Source organism: Bufo gargarizans, chromosome 9 (assembly GCF_014858855.1).
Source record: "Bufo gargarizans isolate SCDJY-AF-19 chromosome 9, ASM1485885v1, whole genome shotgun sequence".
NCBI lineage: Eukaryota > Metazoa > Chordata > Amphibia > Anura > Bufonidae > Bufo > Bufo gargarizans.
In genome coordinates this window covers 4,148,514-4,169,889 of record NC_058088.1, presented here as the reverse complement: position 1 = coordinate 4,169,889, position 21,376 = coordinate 4,148,514, and the positions used below count along the sequence as shown (strand labels likewise).

Genomic DNA, 21,376 nt, shown 5'->3' with positions numbered 1-21,376 from the left:
TAGAGGTTTACCAGGTATCAAGAGACAGAAGACATCACAGACAAACTTGTCCTAGTTAAAACTGTCCAGTTCAGCTGTATCTACCTCATGTTGACAAAGTTCAAAAAGTTCCAATTTAAAAAGCGGATCTTTTCTAAAATCATTACCTTGTAGTTTAGTCCACCTTGGGCAAAAGTCCCCGCTCTGTTCTCGCACCTTATATGCTAATATTGGTACAGGGATGCTGTTCATTCTCTGCAAATCTGTTTACTGTCAGGGAGAACATGAGCTGTTCTCTAGTGTTGAGCGCGAATATTCGAATTGCGAATTTTTTTCTCGAATATCGTAACTTCGAGATTTCGTGAATATTTCAAATATAGTTCTATATATTCGCAAAATCAAATATTTGGTTTTTTTTTCATCTGAAAATATCATTTCTCCCTGCTTCTTGCTTGTGGGTCAATAAGCCATTGACCCACAAGCAACTTAAAGAGGACCTTTCACTCCTATACAAACTAAAAACTAACTATACCTGTGGGCAGAGCGGCGCCCAGGGGTCCCCCTGCACTTACTAGTATGCCTGGGCGCCGCTCCGTTCGCCCGGTATATGCTCCGGTGTCTCAGCTCCGTCTGTTGTATTGGACTGATTTTTTGTAGGAGGCGTGTCCCTTGCTGCAGCACTGGCCAATCGCAGCGCTCAGCTCATAGACTGGCTATGAGCTGTGCACTGCGATTGGCCAGCACTGCAGCAAGGGACACGCCTCCTACAAAAAAATCAGTCCAGTACAACAGACGGAGCTGAGACACCGGAGCATATACCGGGCGAACGGAGCGGCGCCCAGGCATACTAGTAAGTGCAGGGGGACCCCTGGGCGCCGCTCTGCCCACAGATAGAGTTAGTTTTTAGTTTGTATAGGAGTGAAAGGTCCTCTTTAAGCAGGAGGGAATCATGTTTTCATATGGAAAATAAAATGACCAATATTCTAAAAAACGAATACATAGCAATATAGTGAATATATTTGTTATTTAGAATTTTGGCATTATTTTTTTCCTATCTGTGCAATTGTTCGCATACTCCTCCCCGACAAGCGTCCTCATCACCATGGGAACGCTTGTGGGTTAGAAAATACCATCGGATCTCAGTTTTCCCTGAGATCGTAAAAGCTCAGATCCGATGGTATATTCTAACGCACAGGCATTCCCATGGTTACGGGGACGCTTGTCGGGGAGCAGTATGCCAAAGTGGAATAACAGTACACATAAATTACAGTCTATATGTGTATTTTACGAATATTCGTAATATTGCTCTAACTTCGTCTTTTAGAATATTCGTAATATTCTAAAAGACGAAGTTAGAGCAATATTACGAAAATTTGTAAAATAAACATATAGACTGCAATTTAGCTAATATAGTGATATAGTATTTTTTTTTAATAGTGTATATATTTTTCAAAACTGAAGTTCAGAAAAATTAGACAAAAAAAAAAAGATTACAGCACTGTATTAGCTAAATTACAATCTATATGTGTATTTTACGAATATTCTTAATATTACTCTAACTTCGTCTTTTAGAATATTACGAATATTCTGAAAGACGAAGTTAGAGCAATATTAACAATATTCGTAAAATACACATATTAGCCTAGCCCAGTGATGGCTAACCTTGGCACTCCAGCTGTGGTAAAACTACAACTCCCAGCATGCTCCATTTATTTCTATAGAGTTCTGAGAGCAGCCAAGCAAGGGGGCATCTAGGGAGTTGTAGTTTTACCACAGCTGGAGTGCCAAGGTTAGCCATTACAGGCCTAGCCATAGTCATAGGAACGTTGCCTTATACAGGAAAAAAATAATAATCGCATATTATTCGCAATAAATGAAATAATTACGAATATTAGATTTCGACGAATATAATACGAATATTCACGAAATATCGCGAAATCGAATATGGCACCTCCCGCTAATCACTACTGTTCTCATGAGATTCGGCAAAAGTACTATACTCACTTACATAGACTCATGAGACTTACCAAATCTCATGAGAACAGCTCGTCTTCTCCCTGGCTGTGAACTGGTCTACAGAAAATGGATCCGAGATCTCCTCCTCCCTGCACCAATACTAATAATTAGTAGGTGCGAGAACACAGCGGGGGGAATCAGGGTGCAACGGAAAGGCCTTTTTTTATTTTTATAGTGCCATGGCATCTGCTCAAGGTGAATTACAGTATAAGGTATTGATTTTAGAAATTAAAATCCAGTGACAAGTCCTCAGAATATCAAAATACGTTATACTTATTTATTTATTTTTACGAATAAGCTACGTAGTGGAGAGGGCCATGTTTAAAAAAAATATGAAAACTGGCTCAGTCCTGCTGCTGATCCACACAACCGTCAACCCCGTGTTAAGGAACAAGAGGTCATTACACCAGTTCTTTCCCCAGAAGAGACAAGGGAAGTATGAAATAGTTTGGGCTTCCTCATTTCTTAAGACTTTATGCCTGAAGATAGATGCCTGCTTGGGGGTTCACAATATTAATGAAAAAGATGGATTAGATCCTTAATTTGGTGAACACCATAACAGCCACTATGCAGCTGGATAACTTAAATATCTTCCCAAGGAAAAAATAAAATGATGGAATTTGGAATCTCTAGATATATAGAGTAATGGCTATATGGGAAAAGCATTTGGCAAAGTCTTAAAACTCAAGAGTTTTACTTAAAGGGGTTACATGGTTTCGGAAATCAATTTCCAAATGCCCCAATAGAGAAATCTGAATTAATAGAGGACTCTTATCTGCAGAGAACATCTACATGATTCTTATCTCGCTCTGTAGGACCTGGTACATCCATACATTGCATGGACAGCCTACTGATTTCTTTGATAAATGTGTAATGCTCCAATTTACCAGTGAAGGCACTGTAAGGAAAATGAGCACTTGCTGCAAAGTTCCTCAATTGCTAGGACCACCAGCAATCGCAAATTGCTGGAGGTCCAATCAGTGGGACAACCTTTAATAAACTTAATGTTGATGGAAACAAAAAGTTATCTGATAATCAAATGGTTATAGTGATTCCCAGTAAATTAAAGAAAATAATTTAAAAAAAGTAATGGAACCCTAAAACATAAGCTTTAATAGATATCCTTAGAAACGACCCTAAGTGGTCAGATGTAACTAATCAATACACAAAAATACCCTTATTCAGATTAGTCAAGGGCCCAGGAGTAGGTGTATGCAAGAAACAACCATATGAGGAAATTCTTTTCACTATAATGATCCTGGATGGTCCTCAGCCCGAAGGCATCACCTAAAGGTGGTGATCCTCCGTCCGAGTACCTGCCCTGAATTGCCCTAATACGCCCTAACAAACCACTAAGTACCCTATAACCCCAACGCGTTTCCCCCATCAGGGGGTACACATAGAGGGTTCTTAACAGGGCTAATCACTAGCTACACTTCTCCCCCCCCCCCCCCTTCCACCAATAGAAAAGGAGGAGAGGAAAAGTAAAGCCAAGAGGTGAAGCTGGTTGATACCGAAATACCGGAAATGGAATATGATTCAGTGTCAAGATGACTGGGTTCATCAATTTAATGCGCATCAGCAGGCATCCAGACCCACCAGAGGTACCAAGATGAAAAGGACCTGATGCGCATTAAATTGATGAACCCAGTAATCTTGACACTGAATCATATACCACTTCAGGTATTTCGGTATCAACCAGCCTCACCTCTTGGCTTCACTTTTCCTCTCCTCCTTTTCTGTTGGTGGAAGGAGGGGGGAGAAGTGTAGCTAGTGATTAGCCCTGTTAAGAACCCTCTATGTGTACCCCCTGATGAACCCAAAGATTGGGGGAAACGCATCGGGGTGATAGGGTAGTTAGTGGTTTGTTAGGGCGTATTAGGGCAATCCAGGGCAGGTACACGGACGGAGGATCACCACTTTTAGGTGATGCCTTCGGGCTGAGGACAAACCAGGATCATTATAGGAAAAGGAATGTCCTCATATGGTTGTTTCCTTGCATACACCTACTCCTGGGCCATTGACTGATCTGAATAAGGGTATTTTTGTGTATTGTTTAGTTACATCTGACCACTTAGGGTCGTTTTTAAGGATATCTATTAAAGATAATGTTGATGGAACTAACAAGGAATTGTCAAAAGTGGGCAATCCATTTCAATATGTAATGTTCAAGGTTTGTATAACTTAATCTCGAAAAAGTTCAAGTCTCTCATCTGAGGCTTGGAGATGTTAGTAACTGGTTAGTAGGGAAAATAAGGGGAAATTCGGGAAATTACTGGAGATGGAATTTACTAAGCTGACTCAACCCATCCCAATCTTCTACTTAAAGCGAACCTTTCACCTGCATTTCACTTAATAAACTATCAAAAGTACCTTATAGATCATCCTCATTGTGTTATCATACAGTCTTGTCCCGCTTTTCTGCCATGTATACGCATGAAAAAATCGCCTTATAAAGTAATCTTCTCCAGCTCCACAAGTCACGATAGAAGTCAAGGGGGTAGCCCTTCCCTCACTCCAGGCTGTAACTGAATTACAGGATCGCGCTTGAGTCCGCGCGATAGACGGGATCGTGCTGCTACTGAGGCCGACGGCGCATGCGCCGCCTGTACAAGCGCGGTCCCAGCGACTGAGCCGGGTGTCAATTAGAGTGCATAGAGGCGGGGTTAGGGCAGGGGAGTTACAGCCTGGAGTGAGGGAAGGGCTACCCCCTTGACTTCTATTGTGACTTGTGGAGCTGGAGAAGAGTACTTTATAGGGCGATTTTTTCATGCATATACATGGCAGAAAAGCGGGACAAGACTGTATGATAACACAATGAGGATGATCTATAAGGTACTTTTGATAGTTTATTAAGTGAAATGCAGGTGAAAGGTTCGCTTTAAGCATTGATCTCTATGGTATCTCTAGTCAATATCTCCCTCTTAAGCCGATTCTCAATGGATTTGTGCCAAAGAATTGAGCCAGGATTGGTGCTAGTTTTGGAAAGATCTCATGAAAGGATTCAGTGGAGAAAAATGAATCATTATATCCTTGGTGAGGTCTTATCATACTATCCCCTTTAGGTTGGGTTTAGTCAGTATCAGCAAAGGGCAAAGGGTGGGAGGGCGACATGAGCAGTTAGTTGAAGCATTGGTGGAGCGTGGTTTAAATGAACATTTACCCTGTTCACGGTTGATGACTGGGAACCAAGGAGGTCAGGGAATGAGAGAGGCAGGCAGGAAAAGGAGGGGGGCACAACCATGTCAGGGAACAGGAAGGAAAATGTGATTATCATTATTTCAAACGCATTAATTGGATGATGCCAAGAATATAACAAGAATCCCCACCCCAACCCCCAACCACAGACATGGGTAGAGAGAGAAACATAGTTTGTAATATAGAACATATTATGTCCTGTATGTTGAGATGATGTGATTAGGAAAGAGATGGGTTTGGAGAACATAGGCCAGATATAGATGAGAAATCACATTACCCTTATATTTCCTTTTTAGGCAAATACAACAATATATTCTTCAGGAAGTGAATGCATAAGTACAATACATGACCTGCTAGATGGGCTGTCTACCGCCAGCCAACTTCTTTTGCCCCCTTTAAGAAGAATGTTTGCTTTGGAAAAATCGTCTCCATGTACTTTATTAGGGAGTCTGAGTTAATAAAGGTGTCTCTTGTTCTGGAGGACCTGTCCTGTCCTACATTACACAAACAACTGATTCACTAGAATGGACAATTTGTGATGTTTCGTTTCTCCTGTGGTGGCGCTGCAGGGAAACTAAACACTTACTGGCAGGTTAAGTGACTCCAGCAGTAAGGGCCCTATTACACCTGCAGATGAAGCAGGCAATTGTTGGGAAGGAAGTGTTCCTTCCTAGTGGAGGAGACAGCTGCTGTTACATGCAGCGATCTCCTCCTCAGTATAGGGACAGGCGATTGCTAATGCTATCCCTCGTCCCCATACTTATTTACTGTTTTCCGGCAGGGTAATACTGCCGACAAATGAGGATTTTTAAACCTGTTAAAAGAATCCAATTACCTGATGAGAGTTTGCTCGCTCATCGGGTAATCAGCGGCAGTATTACACTGTCAGATCATCGCTAATGAGTGTTCATACAAATGCTTGTCAGCGATGATCTAATGATTCTCTTCAGGTGTAACGGGGCCTTAAGACACCTAGTGATCAGCTCAGTATCAAGGGACCCTTCTAAAACTAGAAATTCTCCAAAGAGGAGAACCCCTTTAAGGGCATGTTCAAATAATACACACTCTATTCTCTTAGCAGATGTATAGTTGACCCTGAGGGTTTTACAAAACATTCATGTCTGGTTCCAGTTCATGTTCATGTAGATCATGCACTGCCCTCTCTGGTACCATCCTAGGGTATAACACAATCTTACCTAGCTTGTTCCTTTATATATTCAATATTATTAAAGGGCATTTAGGAGACATTTGTACTGATGAGCTATGGTCTGGATAGGCCCTTAGTATCTCATTGGTGGGGGTCTAACAAACGGGACCCCTGCCAATCAGCTGTTTGAGAAGTGCCATGGTTTTCTCGTAGCTTTTCCCAGGCCATGTGATTTCAAGTTCCTTGGTCACATGGCCTAGGTGCAGCTAAGCCCCATTGAAGAGAATAGGGATGAGCTGCAATACCAAGATCAGCCACTGTACAATGTACGGCACTGTGCCTGGTGAGCAGACAGAATGTTGTGCCTTCTCAAACCGGCTGATTGTCAGCGGTCCCGGATGTTAGACCCACACCAATCAGTAGTAAAGTCTCAGAAAACTCTTTTAACATTATAACCTATTGTATAAAAGCCAATGGATGGCTACCACCAAACTAGTAGAACATTTCATAGAGGAGATTTATATTTTCTGCATGTTTTTTTTTTTTTTTAGTAGGTCTTTTTGCTTTCTCTTGAGTATCAGAGTTACTGTCTAATAAATTGTTTGTATACAATTCCACGTAACTGGAGTTTGGTGACGACTTCCACTATGGCCAAAACTATGATCAGTAGGTGAAGTCTGGGTCGAGTAGATTCTACACAAATTTTCTAAATAAAAATTACCATTATTTTGGGTAGCCTCTGCCAGGAGGACAAGTTAATGCCTAAAAAAAATCTTTCCGGGATGGTCAAACACTGGTGCATAGTCATAGGTCCACTCTGTGGTATTACTCACTCGTTCCATCTTCTGTTACCATGCCAAGTCCTTCTGCTTTATTCTGGCGCTCAAAAGCATTCAGGTCCAGGACACTACATTAAAAGAAGAGAGATGGGCCCAATGCTTGTGTGTAGAAATACTAAATTTACGTGAATTGGGGTTTTTCTGTGTCATACTACAAAAAATGGACTAATCCAAAAGGCAGTTCGAAATCTTACAGTTTGAGTGAAATCTATGGCATCTACAGGATGGTCCCTTCAGATAATGGCTCAAGTAAAGTGGTGGTTTTAAGATGGCTGAAGACACAGTAAAGAGTGCCAACCCTACCACTAAGCCACATGTCAAGGAGGAATTCAAGGGCAAGATCAACGAAGAGTCTGCTGACCTTTGGAACTAGACAGTAAGCATTGCTTTTAGGAAATTAATTGTAAGGTCCTCACCTGCATGTCTGCATCAGGGCTTGCACACTCTGGAAAAAGCCAACCTCCCTCTTTTCTTTTAGATAATCTAGCATTTTCTGTAGAATGAAATACAAAAAAAGTGTTTGTGAGCCATGAAGCAAGGTGTACTGCCATCAGCTTAATCTGCATGCTGGAGATGAGTCCTGGACTCTTCTCCGGTTAAGTTAAAATTGATCATGGTTGTGCTATAGACAATGCAAAACCCTAGCCACATAATGACATGCTGGGGGTTTAATTGCCCCCAAACCTAGTGACACGTTCTCTTTAACACTTAGATGCATCTCCTACCTGCTGAACCTCAACATTTCCCCCGTTGAGGATAGAAATTCCAAGCTTGAGTGTAGAGGAGACCATAGCTCCCGGTTCACCTATGAGTTATACATGGGCAGAGTAAGATAAGGACTTGGCCAAAAACCACAGAATATCATTGATTTTGTTGCATAAGTGTTCACACCTTTACATGCACTGATCATCTGCAAGACCATCTCGGCAGCACCACGATTATGGAGACGGGACTGCTGGTACAATAACCTCTGCTTCTCCATCTCTTTTTCCTGTGTATAAAGCACAAAGCTAGTTCTGAACAATGGACATGGAAGAGGAACAATGGGGGGAATTTATTAAGAGGTGTACTCTAATGAAGTATGGATCAGCATTATGAAACCATAGACTTAGTATATCTTCCCCAGAGCGGATTGGCCCACCAGAGTACCAGATAATCCTTCGGCAGGCCCAGACTCTAATACCATAGTGGGCTCCAAAGGTCCAGGAGATAAAAGAAACATTTGCAGCTCCCTTTGGAGCAAATAACTTGCCATTATGGTCTATTTCTTTGAAACATAATGTATTCTCTGGATTTGGCCCGTAAAATAATTTCTTCTGCAGACCCTGATCTCCCTTTATGTGTCCTGCTCTAACAGAACAGTAAACGGTCAACTCAAAAGCATTGATAAGTTCTACATTTTGAGCACAAAAATGTAATTCATGATCAAGAAATACCTCAAATGAGAGTTCAGATTCTTCTTCTTCCCCACCGCCAGCTTCTTCATCTTCCTCCTCCATGTGACAACTCTGGATGGTGTAATGGTAAATAATATATATTACTGAGACAACTAAGTACTGTATGGACACAGAAAAAGCACTGCATGAACCAGAAATCACTGTCCAAACCGTTAGGACCACACATCGTATTAAAAGAAACCACAGCTTGTGAAGACTATGAAAAATACAAGAAGAGTCCATCCAAAAAGACTTTTGACTATAAACCACATCTGACATAAGCTAGGTTGCCATCCATAATTTAGTTTTGATCTTCGAACTTGTCAAAGATCCATGTTTTAACCGTAAGGTGTCTTAATGTTGCTGTTATACCTAGAGGCTCTCTGCAACTGCCGTGCCCTATCCACTTTGATGGACAGGGCCAGGCTTGATGATTCATTTTAGTGGAGCTGACCTGCAATACCAGACAAAACTTATGGACATGTGTGGTGTGGTGCTATTTTTGAAAGGAAGCAGCCACGATGCTCTAATCCTTTATATTCCCTTTAACTCAATATCCTGTCTTCTATAGGAAGTAGTTATTTCCTGGATATCTCACCTTTAAAGTATACTTCAATCAATTTACTAAAGTTGGTTTAGAGTCGACTCTTGCACATAAAATATGTCAGGGCCTCTTCTTTATGTCATATGCTGCTTGGTTAAAGGGGTTCATGGCAGTGGAGGCCCCTGTGCCGTGGTTCTTTTTGCTCTCTATACTGTCCTGCTCCAGTAACAATACAGTATCAGAGTGGACTTTTTACAAATTTACCTTTGCCATGATATCCGCGTAGGCCATGTACAAATAGTCTTCATCCAGTTTACTGTAGAGAAGGATTGACAAGTGCAGTTTAGCAATGTTTATGTTGCCATTGCCATAATATACCGGGTATCAATTACAAGACTCACGTTTTCTCTGTCAAAGCGGTTCTGCTGAAATGAAGGATAAGTTGGTGCAGTGGGTCCGGCTTCTTCTCTTCTTCTTCCTCCTCTTCTTCTTCTGTCTCACCAGGTTTCTGAGGAATAATCGTGCAGATCAGAAGAGCTTCAAGATTCAGTAATGCCATAACAACATGATAAAAATCAGGCCCTTTACAGTGAACAGGAGATCCTGGTGCCCCTGTTCCATTTTCTTGATATTTTCCACTTGGCCTCCATCTGTGGAGGCCACATTTTCACTATGCATCAAAATGGAGACAGGAACCAGCTTAAATTGCTCTCTCTGCCCACCTAGGAATGCTTTTTCTACGGTTCGTATGCCTTCTGTCCTATGCTGGTTTATGAGTCTAATAGGTTGGCTATTATATGATGAAATCACCATTATAATATATACCAAAATAATATGGTTAAATATTGTACTCTTCTACTTACAGCCAAGTCATCAATCATCCTGTCCTCAAAGTCATGAGCTTCACTCATAATCCAGGTGTGTTTATAAGCTTCCAAAAACATGTTGCAAGCACGGTGTCTGCAAAATACGAATTCAGAAATGCAATGTTACGGATTGTAGGCACCCATGTACTAAAAAAGTTAGTTACGGTGCAGCCACCACTAGGGGTAGCTTACAGAATACAGACTAGAGATGAGCAAATCTATTCAGAAGAGTTCTGCACCTGTGATGGGGTTCCCCTAAAGCTGAGGATGCTCCCCTTGCTGCTTGATTTACAGGATGAGACATCTTAGCCTGAACCACTGCTCCAGTTCCCACTACATGGAGCAGTGGCAGCAGGGGGAGCATCTTCAGCTTTGGAGACACTGCATTGTAGGCGCAGAACAGTGCTTGGTGAGAAGAATCGAGTCATTTTGTTCATCTTGAATACTTAGTTATTATTTAGCTCAATGTATCAACAGTAGGCAGTAACATTTTCTCAGTAAACTCTATATTTCTATGTAGGGGATTTGGAGCTATGTGTCAGCAAATAGAGCTTAGTCTGCTAGAGATGAATATTAAGACATTAATCAGCACAAAACATAATTACAATATAAAAACAAAGGCACTAAAGGGTGTACATTCACTTAAAGAAGCAAATATTGTTCTACATTGTAGTTAAATAAAAAATTATGTTTGTAATACTTTTAATACGTTTAAAGGGGTGTCTTGGGAGTTTAATGTTGATAGCCTATCCTCAGGATAGGTCATCAATATTTGATCAGAGGGGGTCTGACTGCCGGCACTGTTTAAAGAGGCTATGGCACTCCTGTGAACGCTTCACCCTCTCCCAGGACTAGTGACATGACGTTAATTGGTCACTTGACCTACATACAGCCGAATCCTATTCAATGAATGGGCTTGGGCACCAATACCAAGCACAGCCACTATATAAAGTTGTTCTGCGCTTGGGAAGCTGCGAGGAGGCTGCAGCGCTTATCGGAGCAGCACAGCCTCTTCAAAGAGCTGAAGTTGGAGCCCCACTGATCATATATTGATGAGCTATCCTAAGGATAGACCACTGATAAACTTCCAGAAAACTTCCTTCATATCAACTGATTTTATCAGTAAGACAACATAATACATTCATTTTTGTTTGCATTCACCGAGGAAGGTTATATAGCGGAGTCATCCTGAAGCAGGCCACTACAGCACGACGGCGTTGCTTGGAAAGAAGCTTGTGCCACACAGCTTTCTTGGATTTGAAGGGATGTTCAGTCTAGTGAGCAATAGAGACAACAGATCTATCAATGAAGACACAGCAGATGATGCACGAGGAAAGAAGAATCAGGACATCTATAGGGGTTTAATTCTATTGGAATCTGCTCACCAGTTCCAGATGGAAGAGCACTGCAGAGACCTCCTGTACACGTTTTACAATCTTCTCCGGGTTATTGGAGTCTTCTGCTTTACCTGACATTTTGTTATAAAGGGCCAATTGCCAACGCATAGAGGAAGAATTCTCACACTGAACAGAGCGAAGAGACAGCATACAACATGAGCTTATAATGTCATGAGAGAGAGAGAAAGAAATTAAAACTGGGCATAAACTTTAGATAAATGGCTGGACGTAGCTGTGTCCTCCCCAGACACTGCCAGACACCTGTGGTAGTAGCTTATCTCCTCTGAGAACAAAAGGACTGATCAATGTTGAAATCCAAATGCTCAGTCCTTCTCTCTGCCAACCTCTGCCATTAAGGGATAGTTGGGAGGCACCTATAACTATTATATGGCTGGACCCCCAAAATCATCTTCACCAAATCTCCATAATACTGCACTCCATTGAAATATTATGCTGTATATAGAATCAGAAACTTTCAGAGGTACAGTAGCGCCCCTATAGACTTTTCTGGGTGTCATTATGGATCCATGCAACTCATAGACTTGTACAGAGCAATAATACAACCAAGTACATGAGGCCTACATCAAGATGCCTTTAATGGGCAGCTGATAATAGAGGCAGGGAGGACAGCATGGGCCATTTGCTTTTGAAGCTCACCATTGAGCTTCATTTAAGCCATGAAAGTAATTAGTTCATAACCATAAATGTAATGTAATAGACAGTAGGAAGCTTCCATTGACAACCCCCATACACACAGACTATTGTTGGCCAAATTTATTGCTTTCAGCGTGACCTCCTGTTCTCATATGTATAGGGAGCAACTAATTTCAATGTTCTGCCAGGAGATAAGCCGCTGCTAGAAGTGTCTGGAAGTGGCTCTGCAGTCAGGCCGAGCACTTATGTGTTTGAGAAATCGGGAAGGATAGCTGAAGATATGTTAAAGAACATAGAAATAGGAACAAGAAAACTTAGAGTAAATGCATTCTAGATCATATAGTACTTTAGGACTAGGTCATTCACCTACCTTTCCCTGTACGTGAAGGTTATTCTGCAAGAATTCCCTTACTTCTTCATCTGTGTCTTTCTGCAGAGAAATTACAAAATAAGAATGAGTGACAAAGGTCAATGAAGACGATAGTGAGGGCTATCGACCATACCAAATTTTTTCTAGAATCACACCCACCAGAGAATAACGTATCTTGGCTAATGAGATCAACTCTTGGTCAGTTGGTGAACACATGTTCAACCCAATTGGAAGCATCTTCTTAAGGGTGGCCACAATAAGTGATGTCTGAACAGAGTATCGATCCCCGCGGCGTTTCTTCTTTGTGCGTTCCTGGTCAGAGCCACCAGACTAAAGGGGAACGGGAAAGTTAGATCATGCAGACTTGCAATAAGATTACTGGAAATATGCAGAGCATGCAACTCAGCTCAAGAGTGAAACTGAGGGAGCATCAAACACCTTAACAGATAATAAGTCACAAAAGGCATTCACATCTCATCCATCTAGCCAAGAGCTGTCATCTGCCAAGTGTCTGATCAGCAAAGATCTGAAGCTACTGGAAGGAAATCACTTTTGCCAAGTGCAGAGTTCCAGCCAAAACCAAAGGCTACTACCAAGCATCGCTCAAGGAGACCTTAAACTTCTAGAGTCTATTGTGGACAATGAAGTTTTGGACTTAATTTATTAAATCAAGTTCAACTATAATTAAAAAAAACTGGAGTATTATTGATAATTTCATTCTGTCTATATGAAGATAGTCGCCAATATACCTCCCATGTCTCCTACGATATTGACCGCCACTAATATTTCCATAGTAAAGGCCTCATTCACTTCTATCTCAATGTTTATGAACATGATACCAATAATATTGATTCTATAGTCAAACTTTTTTTGTTCAGGCAACTTATGTAACATAGACTGTTTTTTGTAATATTTTAGTCTAAACATTGATGGATGGTATTCTGTAGTTGAGGTGGAATAACAAAGTGCAGCAATATATCACAGCACAAAGATGAAATGAACAGTCAGTCAAGATGATGAATGCTGATATAGTTAATCTGAGAAGGGAACGCACAGATGTGGGTGAGTAAAACACATACAAATGTATGAAACATGGTAGAGAAGTAGGATGTATTATACTAGGTTATCATAGATCAGAAGTGATGAATTCATACAGATACATGCCATAGTTTTTTAAAATGTTTTTGGAATATCTGATGGGATTTTTATATGCCTTATTTGATCAAATGGGGGTGGGGAGGTTGGTTGAAGCCCAACAACAAAGGAGATCAGGAACACTTGGTAGGGAAATGTTAGGGAATGGTTCCTCTCTCCAATGTTCGGACATTCATGGTTTTCCTCAATGGAAATGTGACCTAAGGATGACACATGGAATTGGAAAGGCATACTGTATAAGGGCAAAAACATCCATTAAAAACCTAGGGTTTATCTTATAATACATCTCCGATGGTATGTATCTGGGAGGAAGATTTTGATGTTACTGGAGACATGGCATTATAAGTAATTATTATGAGAAGACTCGAAGACATGGAAAACCTAACTAAAGTGTGGATTCAGCATTATAAATTATATATCGATATTCATAAAGACATAAAATATGGTGAAGTCATGAAGACTTGAACGTGGAGGACATAGTAGACATAGTAGTAGATGACATACTAGTGGAAGAAGACATGATGTTTCAGAAATACATGACATACAGGAAATAAACAATAGATACGTTGACAACATTAACCAATATGGACAAATCCTACTGGAAAACACTGGACACAAAACCTGATCCATAGGCAGCTATCCTGTGCACCCTTCCCTATCTGTTCTAATGCCAAACCTATCATAAGTTGACATGGATTATTTCTTTTTTCAATCATGTAATGTATCAGGCAGTCTACATAGGGATTTGTGGAGGCACTTTCATTCAATCCCTGTATATATGCAATCCTGTGTCTGTATCTAGGAGAGCTAGGGGACTTAGTCAACTCATAATTTTCTTTTCTTGATTTATTGGTGTAAAGTGAGGTTTTTAATTGGTTCTGAAGTTATTTAGTGATGTCTATACCTGGCCTCTTTTCTGCAGTATGAGGTAACTGTACATGCGTACCAACCTTTAAATGGGGCTAGGAGGGTCCAGGAGAGTAGAAAACACTTTGTTTTTGAACAGAAAGCTCATGTCCATTGAAGAAATCATCAAGGTAAGATGTCTTGCTACGATCACCTTTCTTTGTATCATATGGGCATCGGCCAATTGCCATATTGGGCACTGGTCGATGGAGTCCACCCATTTGTTGACGACTCTCGGTGAATGTGTTAAAACATTGTTGCCAACAGTTCAGAGTTTTCAGTGACAGTCTCCATAATTTGGCCAAAAATGTGTAAGGCTTATATAAGCCCCACTCATAAATGGATCTTCCTGGGTGGGTAAGTATATTATAAACTTTATGCTACAGGTATGCTCTGTGGGTCCAGTTATTCCTGGAAAACACCCTTAAAGGGGTTGTCCCAGTCATTTTTATTGATGACCTATCCTCAGGATTAGGCTTGAGCGAATCGGGTTCGGATTGCTCTTTTCAAACCCAATTTGTTTAAAAACTTCCTTTACAATATGTCTTCCAGGCCTGGCAAATCTTGCTGCAAATAACGGGAGACTTGCTTCGTCTCGTGTCTATGACATTACACTACATTTAAGCACATAAATTACTGTTCCAAAATCTGAAACTGAACTTAGCTTTTTTATTGAGACTTTGGAACAGTAATTTAAATAATTTATATGTGCATAACCGAAGTGTAAAGTCATAGACGCGAGATGAAGCAAGTTTTGCGTTATTTTTTTAGCGAGATTTTCCAGGCCTCAGTGGAGGTCATATATTTAAGCACACTACAGAGCAGATATTGTAAATGAGGTTTTCAAACTAATTGGGTTCAGATAGAACAATCCGTACCTGATTTGCTGAAGCCTACTCAGGATAGGTCATCAATATCAGATCAGCGGGGGTCAGACATCCAGCACCCCGCTGATCAGCTGTTTGAAGAGAAGGCGCATGTTGTACCAGCGTTGGACCCCTGCCGATCTGAAATTGATGACCTATCTTGAGGATAGGTCATCAATAAAAATAACTTGGACAACCCCTTTAAGGACAGCATACAGAGCTCATTGAAAACTTGTATTTGAGGGACCAGAGTGAAAATATTAACAGCCCTGATATGTTCAATGACCGTAATAGTTCTATTTTACTACTTATGAAAATTTGTCCACTTAAGATATCCAAGACGTGTTCAATGTACATATGGTCAATGAAAGATATATCCCTCCCTTCAAATGACATAACCTTGGTGCATTTTTCATCAAGCAATATACACATTTTTGTTGGACTAGAAGAACATTTGTTGGTGTTTCCATACATGTCTTTTTTTGTACACACGGTAGTGTTTTTGTGTAGACTCGATTACCCAACAGATGTCCCTGTTAATTGACGTGAAAGCAGGCTGCATTTCTCTCTGTTGTTAAAACATTGTCAGGATGTTCATTTTAGAAGATTTAAAAAAAAAAAGACATTAAAACTTCTGAAGGATTCCATAGAGACACATCACCCTCCAAGGCAGCCACAGAGGATCAAAATAAAGCAATTGACAAACAGCACATTTCAGAAGGGTGCAGGCCTCCAGCACCTCAGTTGTCACCCACATCTGTGCCCTCACTCTCTGCCAACACATATGACGTGCCATGTGTTGCTCAGGCAGAAAACATAGCCATTCCTGGATCTGGAGTGGCTGCAGAGAACATGCAAAATCATCTATCTATCTGACCTCCTTTCACTTCCTGGACAAAAAATTACTCCTACCACCTCTTCTGCGAGAAAGATCTGTCAAACTTCATCTAGTTTATTTATTCTCAATCCTACCCAATAGTATAGGAACCATAAAGGTTTCCATTCTTCAGTTATCAGGACAAGGTAGATGCTACAGTAGATTAGGTTGGGCCCATAACCCTTTCTAGTTGGCAGTGAGAATCTATTCAGGGTCTTCCTCTCCACAGCCACTGACATGTTGGCAACAAGATTTAGGAGACTGATCCAAATTATGACTATTCCGGTTGTCTACTCTACACCTTCCCTTCAAAGATAGAACTTTACTCTTGGATCAGAGTGATGCTCTTTCCTTGCAGAGAAGATGTAGAGTAGACAACCTGACTAAACTCAATTATCTATTCTGAGTTAGGCTTCTCAATTTAGTAAAAAAATAATAATAGTTGGAAAAGAAAAAAATTATGGCTCAAAAGCCTGGGAGACTTATAGTCCAACTTACTTTAAAGTCACCCAATTCACAGATTTGCTAGCTTCAGAATCTAGATTGAACCTTGAGCCATGATGACCTTTGAGGTCTGTGAAGGTAAATGAGTGGACTATATGGGATAGACTGCAGAAAGTCTCAGTTCTCAATCCAACAATAATAACAGGCATAAATGGATTGTGAACCTCAACTATGTTACCTGCCTACAGCTGTAAACCCGTTATACAGGGTAGTTATACTATTCTCCAAATACCCTACAAGAACTTTCAGGCAGTAGAGTGAAAGGAGTCCTTTGTTCATTCCTCTAGAACCATTTACGGTATATATTTTCTCCAGCTAAGTAACTGCAAGACTGTACAGAGTGTATAAGTCGATACTAAGACTGGTCGACCTTGTACAGCATTACATAGCACTTAGTTTATGGAAATGATACACAAGTGAAAGCAGGACAGACAGACAGACGTAGCCATGCTTCCCACACAGGCAGAGGGCAATAATGCAGCAGCCCCAACACAAGAAAAGAGGTTGACTGCTGACCTGGCTGTCTCCAGACTAACATGGGAACAAAGAGAGAAACATGTAAGTTTGTTACAAAATAAATTGAAAAAGGAAGAACATCTAATAAACAAAAAGGGGCCAAATTACGATGATTTGAGGATCTGAAAGGAAAACCATACTAAAGAGACTCATGAGGGCATATCAAAATAAGAAGCACAATAAAGACTAATAACACCAAAAATTCTACCAAGAGCTTCTGGAAAAAGTTGATGGTCATTCAAGAACATAGCTTGGTTGTCCTCTCATCCATTGCTGGTTCTAGAACCACTCACATGATGAAGAACCTACCTATATATAGTATATTCTCTATAAATTGACATAGCGAGAGTTGTCACCATACATTCGATGTGCAGTTAGAGATTTGGTGTTACTTCTCCTTGAAAAATTAGCATGTGGTATTTAGTAAAATATTGGACCTTGAGTGAAAACTCATATGCTGGCAGAATATAACTATATAATTGTCATGGTGGTCAAAAGGAGATTACCAAATAACTGTATGGAGATGATCAACCCACCTTGGACATTTTGCTTTTGCTGTCTGCGGTGAGGAAGGACATGTTGTTGATTTCATTCTGTACCACAAAATTCTGTTCCTCTCGTTTGAAGTTCTAGTAGAGAAGAGAAAAATATTATTTGTATATCTCTTTTGTATCATAAGTGGTGATACCACCTGAAATCTAGATGTCAAAGGTTTCGAGAGTTAGTGATGGTCTCTTGAAAGAAAAGTACCATAACTTTTGTGTTTCAAGGTAAGAATGTAATTAAGTATGATGTAATTGGATGTGACCGATCATATTTGAATAAGATAAAAATTCCTAGATACAACTAATGCTGAGCCACCCAGTCGCTTTAGCTGCCTCTGCTAAATGGGACACTAGGCCTGTTATCTGAGGCTTGTAACCACTAATTTCAATATGAATTGTATAACAGTATTTTTAGACATAGTTTGGCACTTTTAATAGATTTGAGTATTAAAGTTATCTGGGAATTTGATATTGATTGTCTATCCTCAGGATAGGTCATCAATATCAGGTAGGAAGGGGTCCTGGGAATCAGCTATTCGAAGAGGTGACACTTAGGCCTCTTCCGAGTTCAGTGACGTCGCCTCACATCGGTCACATGACCTAGATGCAGCTCAGTTCCATTCAAGTCAATGGGGCAGAGCTGCAATACCAAACACAGCCGCTATACAATGGACAACACTGTGCTCTGTGCTTGGTAAATTGTGAAGAGACCACAACTCTCACCGGAGTTCTGGTGAGTGCAATGGTCTCTTCAAACAGCTGAATGGTGGGGAAGGGGGGCGGACGGGAGATGGACTCGATGATCTCATATTGAGAACCTATCCTGAGGATGCACATCAAAATCAAATTCCTAGATAACATCTTTAAATTATTTATGGAGATGTGACCTGGTCAACATACAGTCCTGATCAAAAGTTTAAGACCACTTGAAAAATGGCAAAAAATCATATTTAGCATGGCTGGATCTTAACAAGGTTCCAAGTAGAGCTTCAACATGCAACAAGAAGAAATGGGAGTGAGACGAAACATTTTTTGAGCATTCAATTTAATGAAAAAACGAATAAACTGAAACAGGCTATTTTTCAGCTGATCAAAAGTTTAGGACCACACCTCCAAAAAAAAACGAAACCCCCCCAAAACAGAAATCCAACTTCCAAACATGAACTCAGTAATGAGTAGCTCCGCCGTTATTGTTTATCACTTCAAAAATTTGTTTCGGCATGCTTGATGCAAGCGTTTTCATGAGGTGAGTGGGAACATTTCTCCAAGTGGTGAAGGCGGCCGCACGAAGGCCATCTACTGTCTAGAACTGTTGTCCATTTTTGTAAACTTCCCTTGCCATCCATCCCTAAAGGTTCTCAATTGGATTTAGATCAGGGGAACACGCAGGATGGGCCAAAAGAGTGATGTTATTCTCCTGCAAGAAGTCCCTTGTCCTGCGGGCATTGTGTACTGTAGCGTTGTCCTGTTGAAAAACCCAGTCGTTACCACACAGACGAGGGCCCTCAGTCATGAGGAATGCTCTCTGCAACATCTGGACATAGCCAGCGGCCGTTTGACGCCCCTGCACTTCCTTAAGCTCCATTGTTCCACTGAAGGAAAAAGCACCCCAGAGCATTATGGCGCCCCCTCCACTGTGGCGCGTAGAAAACATCTCAGGTGGGATCTGCTTGTCATGCCAGTAACGTTGGAAACCATCAGGACCATCAAGTTAAAAAAAATTCTCATCAGAGAATAAAACTTTCTTCCACCTTTGAATGTCCCATGTTTGGTGCTCTCTTGCAAAGTCCAAACGAGCAGTTCTGTGGCGTTTAAGGAGACGAGGTCTTTGAAGACGTTTTTTGTTTTTGAAGCCCTTCAGTCTCAGATGCCGTCTGATGGCAGTAAGGGCCTTAATTTGGGTCGAGGATCGTCCAGTGTCTTGACGGACAGCCAATTGGATCCTCCGGCTCAGTGCTGATTAAATTTTTTTTAAGCTGTGAGAGACCCTGCTTATGCAGTTCAACAACCCGACCCCGTTCAAAAAGGGAGAGTTTTTTTGCATTTGCCATCACAACGTGTGACTACCTGACAGAGAATGGCAATGAATCCACGTCTTTGCACAGATTTGGCCTTTTAAAGGCATGTGGTCCTAAACTATGGATCAGCTGAAAAACAGCCTGTTTCAGTTTAATCGTTATTTTCAATTAATTGAATGCTCCAAAAATGTTTTGTCTCACTCTCATTTCTTCAACATGTTGCATTATTGTAAAATAAGATTTTTTGCCATTTTTCAAGTGGTCTTAAACTTTTGATCAGGACTCTATGTCAGTTATCTGAGCATGGTTTGGTGGTGTTTACTGGGTATTCTTTGACCCCGCTATTTAGAGACTGTGCAATACATTGATTTTGCAGAGTATGGTGGTGGTAGCTATGTAATTAAGTAAATGGAAATATTTTAGCAAATTTACCTTTTTGGGCATCAGATTGTTTGACACATTTTTGGGCATTATATGGTATAATTGTTTGTGTTCTGTAAACTATACATTGAGGGAATGAGCACCCACAGAACGTACTATCTAGGGTACTTAGTATTTAGAACTTACATGGGACTTAGACCAGAAGATGAATACTTCTCCAACCATACGGAAAAGTTCTTCAGCATCACAGTCAGGGACTGTCAGCCAGTTTGCTCTAGGATAAAAAAAAAAATACCATCTCTTTGTAAACTCAAAGGTCAATGATTGATTTAATGCCAATATCAATTAAGGTCATAGCAGATGGTTGGTGATCAGGTATTTAAACTGGAAGCATTAATCAGTGGTCTATTTCTGCCACTTAATGGCCTGTTACTGTACCTATTGTTGTCCACATAACGGATAAGTAGAGGATAAAGAGCATAGAGGTCGCGGCATAAAACAGAGAACTCATCACGAATCAGACTTTCCGAATCTTCAGATTCACTCTTGGCTTCCAAACGCAGCTGTTCTTCTTCAGCAACAACTTTGCCTGCCCGTTTTTTCAGCTTTTCCATGGTGGGAATGAAATGTGATCGAAGGAGTTCAGGCTTAGCCTTGCTTACTATGGGCTGGGCAAACACTAGAAGATAAAATTTGAAATGGGTTAGAATTTTTGAGTTTCTAGACTATCATGATCAGGTAAATCATATAAAAACAGCAAACACTGTCTCATCAGTCCATCACACAAAGCAAGATACCTGCAAGTCTCTTCATCCACGAGGCCTCGTCTATACCAAGGTTATTGACAACAATTCGGAGGATGTTTCCCAGAAGAGCATTGAGTTGTTCAGACGTCACACTTGTGCAGCAAGGTGAAGTGTCATCCGGGATGTTCTCTGGTCCTCTTTCCCACCAACGAGGAAGGTAATTGCACAACATAGGCAATGTTATTTCAATGACATGTGGCATCTCTGTATAGCGCGCACCAGATTCTGCTAACAATGAAATTTCCTTCATCAAAGTCTGCAGATCAGGGATGTCTGGACACATTTCTTCAACAGAGTTGGGAAGACCCAGGACTATGGAATAAAAAAAAAAAAGATTTTTCAAAAATGTTGTTAAA

The 21,376-nt window shown here is 40.8% G+C and overlaps 1 protein-coding gene across 1 annotated transcript in view; it reads right to left on the bottom strand.

The window, feature by feature from the left end:
* RYR1 (ryanodine receptor 1) overlaps positions 1-21,376 on the bottom strand; it is a 127,521-nt gene that overhangs the window by 29,109 nt on the left and 77,036 nt on the right. Inside the window, 18 exon segments of the mRNA XM_044305921.1 lie at positions 5,159-5,176; positions 7,174-7,247; positions 7,596-7,672; positions 7,905-7,984; positions 8,071-8,170; positions 8,616-8,687; positions 9,424-9,475; positions 9,561-9,667; positions 10,023-10,119; positions 11,187-11,299; positions 11,411-11,548; positions 12,447-12,506; positions 12,606-12,776; positions 17,271-17,285; positions 17,807-17,899; positions 20,401-20,488; positions 20,653-20,893; positions 21,012-21,332. Of these exon segments, the coding sequence (XP_044161856.1) occupies positions 5,159-5,176; positions 7,174-7,247; positions 7,596-7,672; positions 7,905-7,984; positions 8,071-8,170; positions 8,616-8,687; positions 9,424-9,475; positions 9,561-9,667; positions 10,023-10,119; positions 11,187-11,299; positions 11,411-11,548; positions 12,447-12,506; positions 12,606-12,776; positions 17,271-17,285; positions 17,807-17,899; positions 20,401-20,488; positions 20,653-20,893; positions 21,012-21,332 (1,917 nt within the window).